At 35.4% G+C, this 17,500-nt stretch overlaps 2 protein-coding genes across 7 annotated transcripts in view; one reads left to right on the plus strand and one right to left on the minus strand.

The window, feature by feature from the left end:
* Positions 1-17,500, minus strand: part of LOC122635907 — a 116,722-nt gene that overhangs the window by 95,298 nt on the left and 3,924 nt on the right. The window lies entirely within an intron of this gene.
* The window catches only part of LOC122635900 (fibroblast growth factor receptor homolog 1-like), a 29,738-nt gene that overhangs the window by 11,244 nt on the left and 994 nt on the right, over positions 1-17,500 (plus strand). For 2 of the 6 annotated variants that reach the window (XM_043826605.1, XM_043826602.1), the window contains 10 exons: positions 1,717-1,812; positions 1,853-1,969; positions 10,104-10,466; positions 10,951-11,343; positions 12,451-12,638; positions 13,092-13,224; positions 15,694-16,182; positions 16,516-17,017; positions 17,111-17,251; positions 17,349-17,454. In XM_043826605.1, coding sequence (XP_043682540.1) covers positions 1,885-1,969; positions 10,104-10,466; positions 10,951-11,343; positions 12,451-12,638; positions 13,092-13,224; positions 15,694-16,182; positions 16,516-17,017; positions 17,111-17,251; positions 17,349-17,454 — 2,400 coding nt within the window. In that variant the 5' untranslated portion in view covers positions 1,717-1,812; positions 1,853-1,884. Of the gene's footprint in view, positions 1-1,716; positions 1,970-4,019; positions 4,165-10,103; positions 10,467-10,950; positions 11,344-11,793; positions 11,976-12,450; positions 12,639-13,091; positions 13,225-15,693; positions 16,183-16,515; positions 17,018-17,110; positions 17,252-17,348; positions 17,455-17,500 lie in introns of those variants that run through there. The other 4 variants (XM_043826601.1, XM_043826600.1, XM_043826603.1 and 1 more) reach the window with 3 other exon arrangements.

Here is a 17,500-nt window from a genome sequence, read left to right on the forward strand (position 1 = left end):
GCGATAAGGTAAAAGAAAAAAAAAAAAAGAAAAAGAAAAAGAAAAGAAAGAAAGAGAAAAAGAAGAGAAGAAAAAAGAACTTAAACCCACTTTGGATTTTTTTCTGTTTCTCAGAATAAAACAGATTGTATTCGAAATAAAAAGAAAAGAAAGAAAGAGAAAGAGAGAAATCGTTCCGAACGATCGTAAGAAGAAACGCGGAATGAAGATCAGAAAACGTTTCCCCCCCCCACTATCACCACCACCCCACTTTACCCCTCCCCACCCCCTTCCATCCCCACTCTATCTTACCCCCCGACGAGAGATAATGATAAACGACGTACATATTCGATGTCGAATAGATTTTGCTCTTTTTCCTTTCTTCTTTTTTGCATTTTGTTTTGTCTCGTGTTATTTTGTTTTGTTTTGTTTCGTCAATGTTTTCGAGATGCACGCTGTGCTGGCCTAGATCCTTGTACCATTCGTATCGATCGTAATATCATTGCCGTGTTGTTCTCTCAACGAAACTCCGTATCTCATTCGAGCACGTGCCTTTATCCGCCATTCTTTTTACATAACGTAAAACGACTCGTTTTACAGCTCGCGCGATTTTACGATTTATTACTTACATACGTATATCCATCCATCCTATTTAGAGATAGATTGACAGGGATTTCGCGAGGCTTCTTTTCTTTTTTTTCTTTTTGTTATTTCTTTTCCTGATTTTTTTTTTTTTTTCTTTTCTCTTTTTTTCTTTTTAATATATGAGAAATCGTGCATCCTTCCCGACATCCCGTTGTCGATATTTTTTTTTCTCGAACCTATCTTCTCCAACGAATTTTTCGTGAAAAAGAAAAAGAGAGAGAGAGAGAGAGAGAGATGTTTATTTAGTTAAATAATCAATTAATCTCGAGAACACTGTCGCTCAATCATTTTATCTTTTTTCTATTTTTTTTTCCTCCCTTCAAAATCGCTGAGTTTGCTTTTATCTTCGTTGTTTTTTTATAAATCGCTACGATCCTCCTCTTTCCTTCATTTTTTTCAAAATTTTTCTTCCTTTTGTTTCCCCCGAAATCGCGACATTTCTTGTTTCTTTTTTTTTTTTTTAAATCGCGATGACTTTTTTCCTTTCTCTTTTACTTGTACTATCTTTTGAATTTTCTTTTCCTTCTTTTCCTTTTTCAAAAACGCAATAAACGAAAATAACATTTCACGATGATCTCGAAATTTATTATCCCGAAAGATTTTTCGCGAAATTAACTCTTTACGTCATAGCGATCACTCTCCTTTAAAATGACTCATATAAATTGTCGAAGATATAAGTCTCGGGCACTGTTTCCAACGCGCTTTTTTAGCCTTCTCGAAATTATTACTTTTTCCTTTTTCTATCTCTTCCTCTTTTTTCTTCTTTTTGCTTTTTATCTCAAACACGATAAACACACACATACAGTTTAAAAGTTTATTTGTACTTGACTTATGAACTTGTCCAGATTCAGAACACCGTAAAAAAAAAAAAAAAAAAAAGAGAGAGAGAGAGAGAGAATTCAACTACGAATAACTACCAAAATTCATTTCCGACGATTTTTTTCCTATACTTAAAATAATTATTCTACACAATCGTATTTGACAAAGATTCGATTAAAATCGATTAAAATCGTTTAAGTAAAATAAATATATTATCATCGTCATTATTAATTATTATTATTAATTAATAAATATTTGTAATTATATTTCCAGGTGTGGAACAAGACTCATGCCTCGTTCGTAGCATCGATATCGTTGATAAGAAGGTGACGAGGAGAACGCGCAAAAGGAACGTAAAAGAACGAAACCGAACGGAACAGAACGGAACAGAACGGAACAGAACAGAACGGAACGGAACGTGAGCAAAACGAAACGGAAGAAATGGCAACACGAAATTTCTTCATTCTAGGAATTCTCTTGGGGATCTTGGAAATCGTCTACGTTCGCGGACGGCTGATTCGATTAGGTGACGAGAGATATAGCATGCACATAGACATAAATACATAAATACATTCGCATTACCATTTTCTACACTCGGTCGTTCGAAAATCACGTTTAGATGCCATCGCTCTTTCGCATCGTTCAAGTTCCACGAGCACGTATAAGTCTCTCTCTATCTATCTATCTATCTATCTATCTATCTATCTATCTATCTATCTATCTATCTATCTATCTATCTATTTATCTCTTTTTCTCTCTCTTTACGTGGGTATATGTATCTTTACAAGCATATATACGTACACACGTACATATATGTATGTATATGTACGCATACAGAACGTATGCGAACATTGTAGCCCACGTTTCTAAGTTTAGCACTACGACAACGCTTACTTTAGAACGTTCTTCCTCGTCGGGTACGAGGACGGGCGCGCGTACGCTACCGATATCTTCTCTTATTTTCCAACGACGAATTCTAACAGCTCGTTAATTTATAACAACGGAAAGCAGTAGTCACACCGCATCTCGTTGTAGTATTTTCGTAAAAGGAAAAAAGTAAAAAAAGGAAAGACTTTGAAAAAGGGAGAGAGAGAAAGAGAAAGAAGATATAAAGGGAAGATGATCTCAATTTTATCAAAAATTTTATAATTTAAAAAGAGAGAGAGAGAGAGAGAGAGAGAGAGAAGATGAAACGTGAGAAGAAAACTAAATTTTCTTTGTTTACGTACGATACGGTTTTAAAAGAGAGATACAAGATGAAAGAAAATCTGAAACTTTTTTTTTTAGAAATCTTATAGTTTTGAGAGAGAGAGAGAGAGAGAGAGAGAGAGAGAGAGAGAGAGAGAGAGAGAGAGAGAGAAAATAAGATAAAAAATGAAGGAAAATCTAAATTCTATTCTTAGAAATCCTATGGAATACTCGAATAAGAAAAGAAAAATATAGAAAGAAAAATTTCAACGAATACATGGTGAGAAAACGTGAAATACGAAGTGTAAAAGTAAACACAGATAAAGTACCTATGAGAGTAAAGAATGTAATGGTTTTACGGAGAATTATTCGAAAGTACCAGCACGTTAATTTGTAGCAACGAAAAAACGGCTAGTCTCTGGTTGTACTCTCGTAAAGAAGAAAAAAGATGAGAAAAAAATAGAAGATGACATAAAAAAAATCGTAGTTTAAGAAGACAGAGAGAAAGAGAGAGAGAGAGAGAGAGAGAGAGAGAGAGAGAGAGAGATGCAAGACAAAAAATGAAAAAAAAAAAAGAAAAAACCTAAATATTATTTTTACAAATTGCATGGAATGGTTCGTATAAGAAAAATGGTATACAAAATGAAAAAAAGTAAAACGTACAATAAAAAAACGTGAAATACAAAATGTAAAAATATATATATGTATATATACGAGAGTAAAGATAGTGAATGATATAACCACGAATTATAGTTATGTTTGAAAGTATAAGTATTAATATATATATATATATATATATATATATATATATATATATATATATATAATCTTTAAAAGTATTAGAAACGCGTACTCGTTCCGAAAGATTCCTATGCGTTCTCGGTAGTATAATATATACGATACATGTATATATAAGTATATATGAATATATACATATATATCCATGTTCATACATATGTAAGAGAGTGCACATTGGCCATTTTCCAAGCACGTCGTTCCTCGATCATCGAGAGACGAACGCGTAACGATATAATTAGCGATAACGCGTGCATTCGTCTAATGATGCACTTTACTGAGACTAATCTCTGGAATTAGTACTTTCTATCGATTCCTTTTCTATCAAGATTCTTTGAGTCGATTATGCTACCGGTCGACAATTAATTACAAAAGAATCGATTTAAAAAAAAATAATAATAATAAAAAAAAAATAAAAATTACCAAACGAAAAGGACCAACTAAGAAACCGAATGAAGATAAAGATAAAAATAACCGAATGAAAATAAAAAAGAAAATAAAAACAAAAGAAAACGAAATTAAATGAATAGAAAGAAAATTAGAAAAAAAGGGAAATAAAAGAGAGCGAGAGAGAGAGAGAGAGAAGAGATAGAAGTAGAAAGAAAAGCGGAAAAAAAAGAAAAGAAAGAGAAAAAAAAAAGCAATAATATTTTATACAGAGGAGAATACTCGAACACCCTGGCGCATTTCACGTCGTAGCAATTAATCGCTCTCAGCGCGCGGATAATTATACCTCTCGTGAGTAATAATTATTGCCTTGTACTTGCAGTAACGTTTGCAGTCGTTTCACAGCGACAATAATTTATAATCATGGGGGTATATGTATATACATAGATATATACATACATATAATACATACATACACATACATATGTAGTAGGAGCGAACGACCACGTATCTTCGCGAATCGCCCAAGATTTGAAACGATACGGATATTCTTACCTTATCCGTTTTCTAATATATATATATATCTAACGTTTCTACGTACATAGATATCTAAGTATCCTATGTATCATCCAACTATCTACCCACTTACATATGTCGTTTAAAATTTTCATTTGAATCGGGCCATGTTTCTTTAATCTTTTCATCCTATCCTATCCTATCCTATCTTGTCCTGTTCTGTTCTGTTCCATTCTGTTCTGTTTTGTTCTGTCACTCGAATCTAACGATGATGAGTGAGAAGAGAGAGGAGAGAGAAATGCAAAAAAAAAAAAGAAAAGAAAAGAAAAGATACAAGAAATGAAATAGGTGATTAAGCAAAATTTCGTTGTCCCTGTCACTGAATGTCTAACGACGATGTAGAAAGATAGACAGAGTGTGAGAGAGAAAAAGAGAGAGAGAAAAAAAATACAAGGGAAAAGAAAAGTAAAAAAAAAAAAGAAAAAAAGAAAAAGAAAGGATACGAAGAGGGAAAGCAAATAAAAGATAGGGAAAAGAAAAAAGAAAAAGAAAAGAAATGAAAAAGAGATACGAAAAGAAAAATCACTGCTTAACTAAAAATTCATTGTCCCTTGACAAGAAAGCAACGGGATGACTGGAACAACATCTGGCTTACAGATTCGTGTCTGCTAGAAGGAGACACCACGCGACCCTTTCTTTTAACATTCAAATTCCGTTCGTTCGTCCTCGAAATGTCCATGCGAACTACGAGAATCCGATTTGAAAAATTCATTTCGACTTAATATCGCGACAACCGAGTAAAATGTTTCGTCGCAAAAATATCTACTATTCGTTCGATCGGCAATTCTCTTTTTCTTTTCTTTTTTTTTTCTTTTTCCCATAAAAAATATCTTGTAAAATAAATCTCTCCGATACGTAAAAATATTATTCCGAACGGTATTTCTAATTAAAATATATCAGCATACGCATTTAATTGATTATTTACACGTCGGCAAAATATAAATAATTATTCTTCAAATTTGTATTATAAATGCTAACGAAATTTTATCTATATAAAGTATTGACAAATCGTTATATTTATAAATATTTTAATTATAATCGTCGACAGTTCTTCTCTTTTTAATCATTTTTTTTTTCTATTTTTTCTTTTTTTTTTTTCGTATTAAACGTTGCAATACCAATATCACCTACATACATCACACGTCGATATTTCATCAATAATAGTGATGATTTATTAAAAGTATCGATTGAAATACTGCTTCAAAATATTGATCCAATAAATGGTATATCCTTTTTAATAATTTATCACTATAACGAATAGACGTTCCATATATTCTATCTTATCTTTTCACGTTCGATATATTTTTCTAATTATCGAACGAATAGATTTATATTGAACGTTAAATTGATATTCATAAATATCTATTCCTTTTTCTTTTTTTAATTTTTTTCTTTTCTTTCCTTTTCGTTTCAATCCGTGACACCGGGATATACGAATTGAACGAGTCGTAACGACAATCAAACCAGAGAGAATTATTTTCGCTGATACGATATATTTTCGCTAAATATACTTACCGGCTAGCAGCCGAAATATACTAACTCCGACACGATGCGCGTATAAGTATTATTATGATTGAGCTCAATTGTCCAATTGCCCGGTCATTGAATGCCGCGCTTACATACACAACCGGACTTTTACGCTCGCCCGTTATTGGCAAACCGTCGATGGTGAAGAGAGTCTTCTTACACGAAACGCATTTAAGCGAGATTTCTCGTCTCAATGTCGACGTCAATCGTATCGATTCGACGAAAATGAAAAAATCTTTCTATTATATATATATATATATATATATATATATATATATATACATGTATATATACATATACTTTCTTTTTCTTTTTCTTTTCTCTCCTCCATCGACCAAAAGAAAAAAAGAAAAAAAAAGAAAAAAAAAAGAAAAACGAGGAAAATACGCACAAGAACTTAAACGCAAATAGATAGATTTCGTTTAACATTACTCGTATATAAATCAAAAGGATTTTTAATAGTCGTTTAAACGTCGTTCGTTTATGCGATTCCGAGCCAAAAATTCATTTATCGAAATGTTGCGAGACGAAATGAGATGAGACGAGACGAGACGAGACGAGATGAGATGAGACGAAGAAGTATATACGAGAATAAATTCAGAAATGAAATTAGAGGGCCACAGAGAGAGAGAGAGAGAGAGAGAGAGAGAGAGAGAGAGAGAGAGAGAGAGAGTAATAGAGAAATAGAAATAGCAATGAGTAAATGTATACAAGGAAAAAAGATATCGAAGCAATTCGATAGAGGAAAGAGACGGAATGACAGCCACTGCCAATCCTTTGTCTATTAAATGTATTCAACGGCGTAATAGCAGTTGATATTACCAATTGGACAATGAAAGAGACGGCGCACACAACGAAGCGCGCGATTTGACCGAGGGATCGAATCGTACGAAAGAGATTTCGACGATATACGTACTTACTTATTTACTTACTTACTTACTTACTTACTTACTTACTTACTTACTTACTACATACTTAGTTACTCACTTACGTACCAATGATCTTTGCTTATTTGTTTCGAAGAAAAAGAAGAACTTGACAAAAGAAAAAAAAATGAAAACTATTAACAACTAATTCAACGCTATTCGACAACGAACGAATGCATAGGAAATTGTTTTTCAAATTTTCAGTTTTCTATACTCAATCATTTTCTATTTTATCTGTTTATAAGTGATAACAAACAAACGAAAAGAGAATTATCTAGTTACAAATATTACGTATAGTTAATGAATGCTTTAGAAATATTGTTCGAGTCGAGTTTAAATCATTTTTCTACTTTACCTATACACAAGTATATTCAATAATTTATATATATGTGTGTGTGTGTATGTGTAAAGGGCATCCTATCGAGTGATAAAAAAGACCGTTCGCTCGAAGATATAAAAAAAAAGAAATAAAGAGAAATCGTCGGTCGAGTTGTTCGACGAAATCAATCGGATTTCCGAGTAATACGAAAACGATCGAATGGTATACTTAAATCTTTAATACCTATTTTCTCGCTCTCTATGTTCCTTTCACTAACTTTCTTGATTTATGTATCGTTAATCGCCTTCCTTGGAACTTTGCACAGACATATCTCCGCCTATCTCAAACAAGAAATTAAATTGATAGAAGTCGAAGAGACTAAAAAAACCAATTCCTCTCTTTCTCTCTCTCTCTCTCTCTCTCTTTCTCCATTATTATCATCATCATCAACATTGTTGTCCTTATTCTTATCATTTTTTTTTTTATTATGTCGACGTTTAACGCATTTTCAGTCAATTCGTAAACAGAAACGAGAACGTTTTCGACGAAAGAGAAAAAGAGAAAGAGAAGAAGAAAAAGAGAGAAATAGAAAGAGAAAGAGAGAGAGAGAGAGAGAGAGAGAGAGAGAGAGACGCAACATCATGAAACTCTCGAAACGTTTATCGCTATTCCGGGCGCACTTGGCTCACTCGGACGCAGATGGCCGAGCTACGTCATTCCCCGTTGAATCGAGTCTATTCGCCGGGAGGATAGGTCGTATACGTCTTTCTTGCCTAAACCCCAGACGCAACCCAACCCAACCCAAGCTACCCTCCTCTCCCCATGTCTCCACCCATTCCACCCATTCCACCCATTCCTCCCAATCCTCCCAATCCTCCCATTCCCCCATTCCCCCATTCCGACGTTCTCCTTCCACCATCATCGTGTCTCCTAACCCTCAGCCAACCTACTCAACCAACCCAATCACCAAGCAACCCAGCAAACCCACCCAAACACCCACCTCATCGATACGAAAACAAGACATTCTTCCCCTCTAGACATTCGTTTTTCGTTGGTCATCTCTCTCCCCTCTCTGTACTCTCTCCTTTCCCTTTTCAATACAACACAACATAATAAACAAGAAGGAAACACGATCGATCTGATCTTCCCATTTTATCGAAGGAGGAGAAAGAAGAGGAGGAGATAGAGTAAAAGATGGTGATAGAGGAGGAGAAGGAGGAGGAAGAGGAGAGTACCGAAACTCGGCGAAAATTACCGAAGGTCAGAATACGTAAATCGAGGAACGAATGGAATGAGACTTCGTCAGACGATCCTCGTTCGAACGATTGGACGTCGAGCGTCTTCGAAACGTCACGTGCGACGCACGTGTCGGGTCCACGTTCCGAACGAAAAGGTGGGGAGAAAGGAAGGAAGGAAGGAAGGAAAGAAAGAAAGAAGGAAGGAAGGAAGAAGGAAGGAAGGAAGTAAGCAAGCTAGAAGCTAGAAGCAAGAAGAAGAGATCTCTCGTTACGAGTAACAATAAACTCGATCGATTTCCAAGAAGAGAGAGTATATCATCAAACAACGGCGAGTACTCCGTACGGAAATGCATATAGAAGGATGTTTGAAGAACGACGAAAATGCTGCTGAAGCTGCTGAAACGAGTTCGATGCAATTCGGGAAAAAAAAGAGAAAGAGAGAGAGAGAGAGAGAGAGAGAAAATCGAACGGAATGTTGTCTTTCTCTCTCTTTCGTTTTCTCTTTCTCTCTTTCTCTTTCTGAATTCATTCCGCAACGATTGGTCGTGGCAAAGAAGGACGACATTGCCCTCGACAAATTTCTAAATTTAGTCAGAGGAGACAGACGCACATACGCATACACGCATACACGCACCATGTACGTACGTATCTACGTATGTACGTACATACGTACGTTTCCAAACTCTCAAAGTAGGGAGGGTGTTGAAGGGAGGAAATGTAGAAGCACAAGGTGGAAAAGAAGGACGAGTGGCGGTAGCAAGAGAGAGAGAGAGAGGGAGAAAAAGAGGGAGACTATGTTGAGGTAAAGAGAAACGGCATCGCAATTCGCTTTTGGCCGTTCTCCAAATGGCGTAGCCATCCGCGCCGTCGTGGTCTTCGCCGAGTGAATGAGGGGAGACACTGGCAAAGAAAAAAAATTTAAAAAAAAAAGAAACAAAAGGAAAACAAGACAAGAAAAGTAAGAAGAAAGGAAGGAAGGAAGGAAAACATGTTGTCCGAGATTTTAACCGAGAACGAATAGAATTTGATTAAAAAAAAAAATTAAAAAAGAAAAGTCAAAAAAATTGTTAACTTATATATCTATATAAAGCGTCGCGAGTTGTTGCTTCACGATAATAATGGTGGAAGGGTGGGTGGAAGGGATCGAAGGGGTGAGTTAAACGAAAGCATCGTTTTGCGTCGTCAATGTTTATCCATTTGTTTTCTCTCATGGAACGAGATCACCGTCGAACGCAACGCGTAATCGAAATTCGAATCGAATTTAAATTTTGTGATAAATTTGTTGTGTAGAGTGCGCTGAGATTACGAACGTAATCGGGAGTGAAGAGAATAGGAAAAAAGAAAAAGAAAAGGGAACTACGACAATAAACGACCGAAAAAAAAGAAATAGACTTATCTCGTGAAGATTTACTTTCGTTCGTATTCTCGAATTAACGCGAGGGATACAAATTTACAAAAATTATGGGATTACGTATTACGATAATTACCATCTCAATAACATATTAAATGACAAATTAAATGACGTTAATGGTTCGAAAAATATATTTTCCAGCGACTTCCTCTCTCTCTCTTTCTTTCTCTATCTATCTATCTATCTATCTATCTATCTATCTATCTATCTATCTATCTATCTATCTATCTCTGTCTCTATCTTTCTCGTTTAACTCATTCTATTTTTAACGATTGCCTTTCGCATCGTTACAGATCTCTTGAATCCGGACGTAATCGTTTCCACGGGCGAGAAGTTGACTATAAGGTGTTTACCAGACTACGACGGCGAGACTACGTGGTACAAGGACAACGTTATACTGCGTCATTCATCTACGAGGTTGCGGGTTATGAAGCAAACGCTAAAATTCAAATACGTTGAAATCGGTGACGCCGGTTTATACGGTTGCTCAACCGAATCTGATAATAATAAAACGATCGAATGGAGGAACGTTACTTTACGAGTTGAGGAGGCTTTACAAAACGATGGTTACCGCGAGGAAGATGGAAAAATCGGTAACGTTCTTGAAGGATTCAGACCAAGCGAGGAAACCAACGAGCTTGAAATCGAGGCGAGAAGTAAGTTCGTATTAAAAAGAGAGAAAGAAAGAGAGAAAGAATATTATTATGCTGATTCATAACCTTAACCCCTTTTTCGGTATTACGCGTGACCGAACAAAGATTTTATTCTGATCTAACTCCTCAATGTCCGATAATTATAAATCTAATATTATCGTAAAACACCGATTGAAAATAATTATCAAAAGGCAATAGGATCTTATAAAGAATTGTTCTTTCGATAATAATTGCGATTAAATTTGCGTGTTATTAAAATAATAAATCGTATCCTTTATGCGTATTAAATCGAACGAATATAATACAAGAATATATATTCTTTTTGAATTTCTCGAAAAAAATTTTAATCCACTCATACGTATATATGCATACGTACATAAATGCATGCATACGTTATATACTCAGAATTTAAAAGCTTATTTATTAATATCAAAAGCTAGACATATTAAACGTGAAGACTATTAAACATCATACATATATTTTGTAGATCTACCTGAAACGCGTTCGTTGCATTTGGACAGTGAGAAATCGGACGTTGAATTGGACAACGATAAAGGTGAAAACGAAATGGCAGGGGAGCATAACAAAACGCTTCCCGACCGTCCACCTTCGTTCAACAAAAGCGACGAGATGCATAGCAGTATCGTAAAACCTGCTGGAAATATGTTACGACTTAAGTGTCCAAGCGTCGGTAATCCTAGACCTAACATTACCTGGTTAAAAAACAACGAAGAACCGAAGAGATCTCTTGGTACCATGATCAAAACAAAATGGACGCTAAGACTGGAAGACCTCGTGCCAGATGACAGTGGAAACTATACTTGCATCGTGTGCAATCATCTCGGTTGCATAAGTTACACGTTCAAGGTCGACATTATAGGTGAGAACAAATTTTACGCAACAATTCCAATCGTATTTCATGCCTTAAACCTCTCTCTTTTCGTCTAGCCAAAAAAAAAAAAAAGTAAAAAGAAAAAAAAAAGATAAAAGAAAAAAAAATCTTAGATACGATTAGAAATGGGCGGCATAAAATAGAAGGGTTTAGGTTCGCGTAGATTCTAGTATTGGTGCTATCGAACGAATGAGAAAAGAAAAGAAAATGTAAGGAAAAAATAAAAACAAAAAAAAAACGAGAAAAAAAAAAAGAGAAAAAACATTGTCGGTCGACGAACGTAAGTGAAACAATGATGTAAAAAAAAAAAAAAAAATAATAATAATAATAATAATAATAATAATAAATAAAACATGAAAAATAAAAACCAACAAAAATAAAAAAAAAATAAAAGTAAAAATAAAAAATCGCGTATTCAGTGCAATCGTTAACCTATAGAGCGTTTCCCGCACAAGCCGTACATCAACGAGGACTTTCCGAAGAACGTGACTGCATTGGTGAACAGTAGCGTGACGTTCAAGTGTCCGATCGTGTCGGACCTTGAACCTTACATACAATGGGTCAAGGTAGCCGAATATCCCGGTGATCAGGAGGACACACCAAAGGGGACCTTGCTCCAGGTACAACCGCTCGTAATTTTCGTGCGGTATGATACTGGTGGAGGTTCTTGGGGGAGGGTTGGGTTGCCATTGCTATTATTCTGTGTGTTTATATTCTGTCGAACGTAATAGGAAAAAAAAAAAAAAAAAAAAAAGGAACGTTTATGCACAAGGTTATCTTTTTGTATCTAATACGGTGGTGATGGAAGCACATTATCTTTCTACCTTTATCTTTCTATTTTCTTTTCACTCGCACAAGCACTGACACAAACATATTAGGATAAAAAAGAACACGTTCTTAACGTTAACTATCGCACCAACTGACAAAGTACTTTTAATTTCCTTTCCTCTTCTCTTCTTTATTTCTATTTTGTGTTTTCACTTAAATCTGGTTTAATATTTAAAAAAAAAAGAAAGAAAAAAGAAGAAAAAGAAGAAGAAGAAAAAATAGAATATAGGGTGGTTTTGGGTATCTCTTATTTTTTATGACCTATAGAGACCGTGAGGCACCGACCAATCCTGACGCGACCCCCACGAAACACAACGGTACTCCTAGGAAGCAACGCTAGTATGACCTGTGAGGTCCTCTCGGATGCCCATCGTCATCTCGAATGGTATCACGGTTGTCACACATCTTTCGATACCGTCAACAAAACGAATCAGACTGTCCGGGTGGAGGTCAAGGTGGGCACGCAGCAGATATACTAACCGAAATCGCATGTCCCTAACGTTAACAATCTTTTCATTATTTCTAACAGATTGCACGAGACTGTCTTTATCAGGTGGATCCACTATTTTCTCTCTTCCCTCCCTAAGCACGAGCTTCGCATGTTACATACGTACATACATACGTACATACATAGATACATACATACATTCATACATACGCAAATACAGACACGAATTTGTTTAGTAATGTAATTGCTCGAACAAGCTTGACGAGAATATTTTACTTAATTTACATGTAATTTTTACTTTGGAACAAAACCTCAAATCGTTTTTCATTTAAACGGAAAAAAAAAAGAAAAAAAAAAAAAAAAAGAAAGAAATGGTTACGAGACGATGATAAACGACTCGTAAGAATAAAATTAACGTTATTGCCAACTTAACGTTATTGAATTTGTTTTCGTTGTTTAGGCTGGTATAGCCGAAAATCCGGAAGTATTGAAGCTCTACAACGTTACCGAAAAAGACGAAGGATGGTACACCTGTATAGCACAAAATACATTAGGGGAGACATTCAGCAGTGCCTATCTACGAGTCGTCGAAAGTGAGTATCGACGGGATATATATATATATATTTTTTTTATATATATCACTTAAATAGATAGATGGATAGATAGATAGTTAGCCAACAATGTCTCTCTAAGACTCTACAGCTAAACAACTCTTTAAATTCTTGAGCCTTTTCGTCGTGTCCCATTTACCATTTACGTGAACGTTTGTAATTACCTATGTATCTACGTGACTTTAACGCGCCGACCTCGTACGAGCGCGTATATGCGTACTTACTTACTTACTTACTTATTTAATTACTTATCTATGTCCTCCCAGTTATGGTCTCTTAAAAGCACTACGAAATCACATACATGCATACATACATACATTATAACGTGCTATGACGAAAGTTTCTCCTTGTAATTTCTCTTCGAATTCGAAAACAAATTTATTTGTTCTCTCTTTTTTTCTATTTTTTTTTTTTTGTTCTATTTTTGTCCTTTTTTTTTTTGAAAACATAAGAAAGGACGATTGAATTGCTTTGAACGTTTTTTTTTTTCTGCGAAGAGAGCATGTATCGTCCTGCTAAGGAACTGCTGATAAAGAAACGAAAAATCATTATTTTTTAATATTAACGCGAAATCGCACGTTGCCTTGGAAACGTAACATGTTATTTATTGAAATCAGATTAAATCCGTCGATTTATGCTCTAGCATTTAATCATCTATGATGTCGTGTTTCGCATAATTTTTTTTTCTTTTCTCTCTCTCTCTCTCTCTCTCTCTCTCTCTCTTTCTTCTCTTTCTCTATCTGTTTGTCTCTCTCTCCTTCTCTCTCTATCTTTCTCTTTCTCTCTTTTTCGAGTGTAATAACGTATAAGCTTGAATCACGCTTTAACACAATATCGATATACGATAAAGACGGTGGTATTGTTGATCGAGTGCTGTTCTGAATCGCAGATAAAGAAATATCGCGAGAATCGTTGGACGGAGTTGTTGAAAATCAAGATGGAGGTGCGCGAAAATATAATGTGACCTTAGAGGAAAAGTCCCTAAACGTTGAAATGGTAAGTACTCGTTAAATTCGAGTTCAAACGATTTTAACGATCGTTTTGAAATTATTTTAAAAGTATCTCAATTCGAATATTATACACATAAACGTACACGCACATAGGCATGCACGGTTACATAAATACATACATGCATGTATACATGTATGAATACATACGTACATATATGACTATATATATGTATACACATGTATACATGCATACATAAAATAAAATAAATTACATACAAAGAAAATCTAATATAATATTTATAATCATAATTTTTATAATTAATAATTAACATAAACGTCGTTATTTTCTATGAGAGAAGAATAAGATGGAAGGGAAGGATATAGCAGCGACCAAGAGTCCGGATTTAAAATCGACGAGGGATAATATCGGAAGAAATAAGGAGGAATATAATCTTAAAAAAACGTTCGAGAATAAAGGGAAAATAATATTGTTGACAACGTGCGACGAGATATCGAAAGAGAAGAAGAAAAAAAAGAAGGAGGAAAAGAAGAAGGAGAAGGAGAAGGATAAGGACAAGGAGAAGGAGGAGGAGATAAAAGAGGAAGAGGAGAAGGAGGAGGAAGAGGTTGATGAGGAGGGGAAAGAAGAGGGGAAGGAGGAGGGGGAGGAGGAGGAGGAAGTTTATCGATTCTTTATAAACTTCGTTCTGGCAAAGTTACGTAAGATGAAACCGGAGCAACGTCTTTACGCTGAGAACCTGATAAATCGTGTCCTGTACGAGGGTTCAATAGAACGATTGTCCTTGTCAACAACGATTACCGTTCAACCGTATGATTACTATAATCACCAACAACTCGAAGGACCCGGGGATATCGTTAATACCGTCGATCAAGAAAAACACGCTACGCTTACGTTTGATCTTATTTAGTTTCCTTATATGTGTATTGTACATATAGGTATAGTATATAAACGATATATATATATATGAAAAAAAAAAAAAAAAAAAACAGAAAAGAGAAGAGAGAAAAAGAAAAAAAAAAAAGAAAAAAGTAACTCGATGCTCTATCAACAATAAAAGTATTAACAATGTACTTCTTTTCGCTATATAAATAAAGATACACATTATGCTTTTTAAGCTAAAGCAAAAACCATTAATATCGTTCATCTCATTTCAAAGAACCATAACACTCTTCGTTCGTCGTTGTTACAAAAAAGAATCGAATTTTTATTGCAAGAGAGAGAGAGAGAGAGAGAGAGAGAGAGAGAGAAGAACAGAGAGGGAAAACTCGGGTGAAGTTTTTTTTTGTCTATCAATTTTTTTTTTTCTTTCGCACGAAAAAAAGAATTTTCTACGAAGCGTAAACCTTATCGAGGATGATTTAGGCGAAAGCACAACAACAAAAAATTTATGTATATATATATATATATAAATTTTTTGTATATATATATATATATATATATATATATATAGCGTTGTGTATATATCCGTGTTTTTATTAGCGTTGGAGGAGCACCGTGTACCGCTTGCAGCAAGGCCGCAAATCCTGGTTAACGTTTTGGCTGCTGTACTATGCGTATTCTTCGCCGTCGGTGTCGTCGTAGTGATCTACATATTTCATCGTTTAAAACGCGAGAAGATGAAGAAGTTATTGGCTATAGAAACTGCACGTGCCGCAGTCGTAACCCAATGGACGAAAAAGGTTATCGTAGAGAAGCAGAAACTGGTTAACGCGCAGAACGTTCAGGAACCTTTATTGATGCCAGTAGTCAAGATAGAAAAGCAAAAGTCTACGGTGACGACGGAGGACAGCAATGGCGGTAGTATATCCGAATACGAATTGCCACTCGATAGCGCCTGGGAATTGCCGCGAGAACAATTGACCTTGGGCAATACGCTTGGTGAAGGTGCCTTTGGGAAGGTCATCAGAGCGCAAACCAATACCGGGAAACCTGGTATACCTAGCGTCGTAGCCGTCAAAATGTTAAAGGGTAAGTAGATATATCTTTGATGACTCGTATTACCATTGATAATAGGATAGAAATATAAACAAAAACTTTTATTAGGTTGGAATTAATCGAAATGATTATTATTCGCCTAATTAAATTAATCAATCTAATTTAAAGCAATCGATTTAGTTATGTTTTTTATCTTTGAATTGCTATTATTATTATTGTTGGAATCAATTTGGAATTAATCGAGATAATTATGATTTACATAATTAGACTAATTGATCTAATTTAAAACAATCGATTTAGTTCTGTTTTTTATCTTTGAATTATTATTATTATTATTATTATTATTATTATTATTATCATTATTAGAGGGTCACACGGACGCCGAAATGATGGATCTTGTATCCGAGATGGAGATGATGAAGATGATCGGCAAACACGTTAACATAATTAACCTATTGGGCGCGTGTACTCAGGGTGGTCCACTTTACGTCGTTGTCGAGTTTGCACCTCACGGTAATCTTCGAGATTTCCTTCGTGATCATCGTCCATCCTCTTCCGGATACGAGCCAACGATCGGTCAAGAAGAAAAGGAACGGAAGACGCTAACGCAAAAGGACTTGGTGTCGTTTGCTTATCAAGTTGCACGAGGAATGGAGTACCTTGCTAGTAGAAGATGTATACATAGAGACCTGGCAGCACGAAACGTTCTCGTTAGCGACGAATATATCCTCAAGATCGCGGACTTTGGTCTTGCAAGGGACATACACTGTCACGATTACTATAGAAAAACAACGGACGGTAGGTTGCCTGTTAAATGGATGGCACCGGAGGCTCTTTTTCATCGGGTCTACACCACTCAGTCCGACGTGTAAGCTTTTTCTTATATCCACCTTTAGTTTCCTTGTCATTTTTACCTCTTGTTAGACGACGACATTCGTTTCGAACAAACGATGTTTTTCAGATGGTCGTACGGCATTCTGCTGTGGGAAATAATGACTCTGGGTGGCACACCATATCCATCCGTACCCTCGGTCGAGAAACTTTTTCAATTGCTGAGGACGGGACACAGGATGGAAAAGCCACCGTGTTGCTCGATCGAAATGTAAGTACAATTTTTCTCTCTTTCTCTCTCTCTTTTATTCTTATGTTTATGTATATATATATATTCAAATATTTGTTCTCTGTAATCATTATCACAGATACATGCTCATGAGAGACTGTTGGAGCTATCAACCAAACGAGAGACCAATGTTCGGTGAATTGGTCGAAGATCTCGATAGGATATTAACGATAACGGCGAACGAGGTAAACATATGATTACTGATTAAACGATTCAAACATTGAACGAACG

This window comes from Vespula pensylvanica, chromosome 20, assembly GCF_014466175.1.
Source record: "Vespula pensylvanica isolate Volc-1 chromosome 20, ASM1446617v1, whole genome shotgun sequence".
NCBI classification, from domain to species: Eukaryota; Metazoa; Arthropoda; class Insecta; order Hymenoptera; family Vespidae; genus Vespula; species Vespula pensylvanica.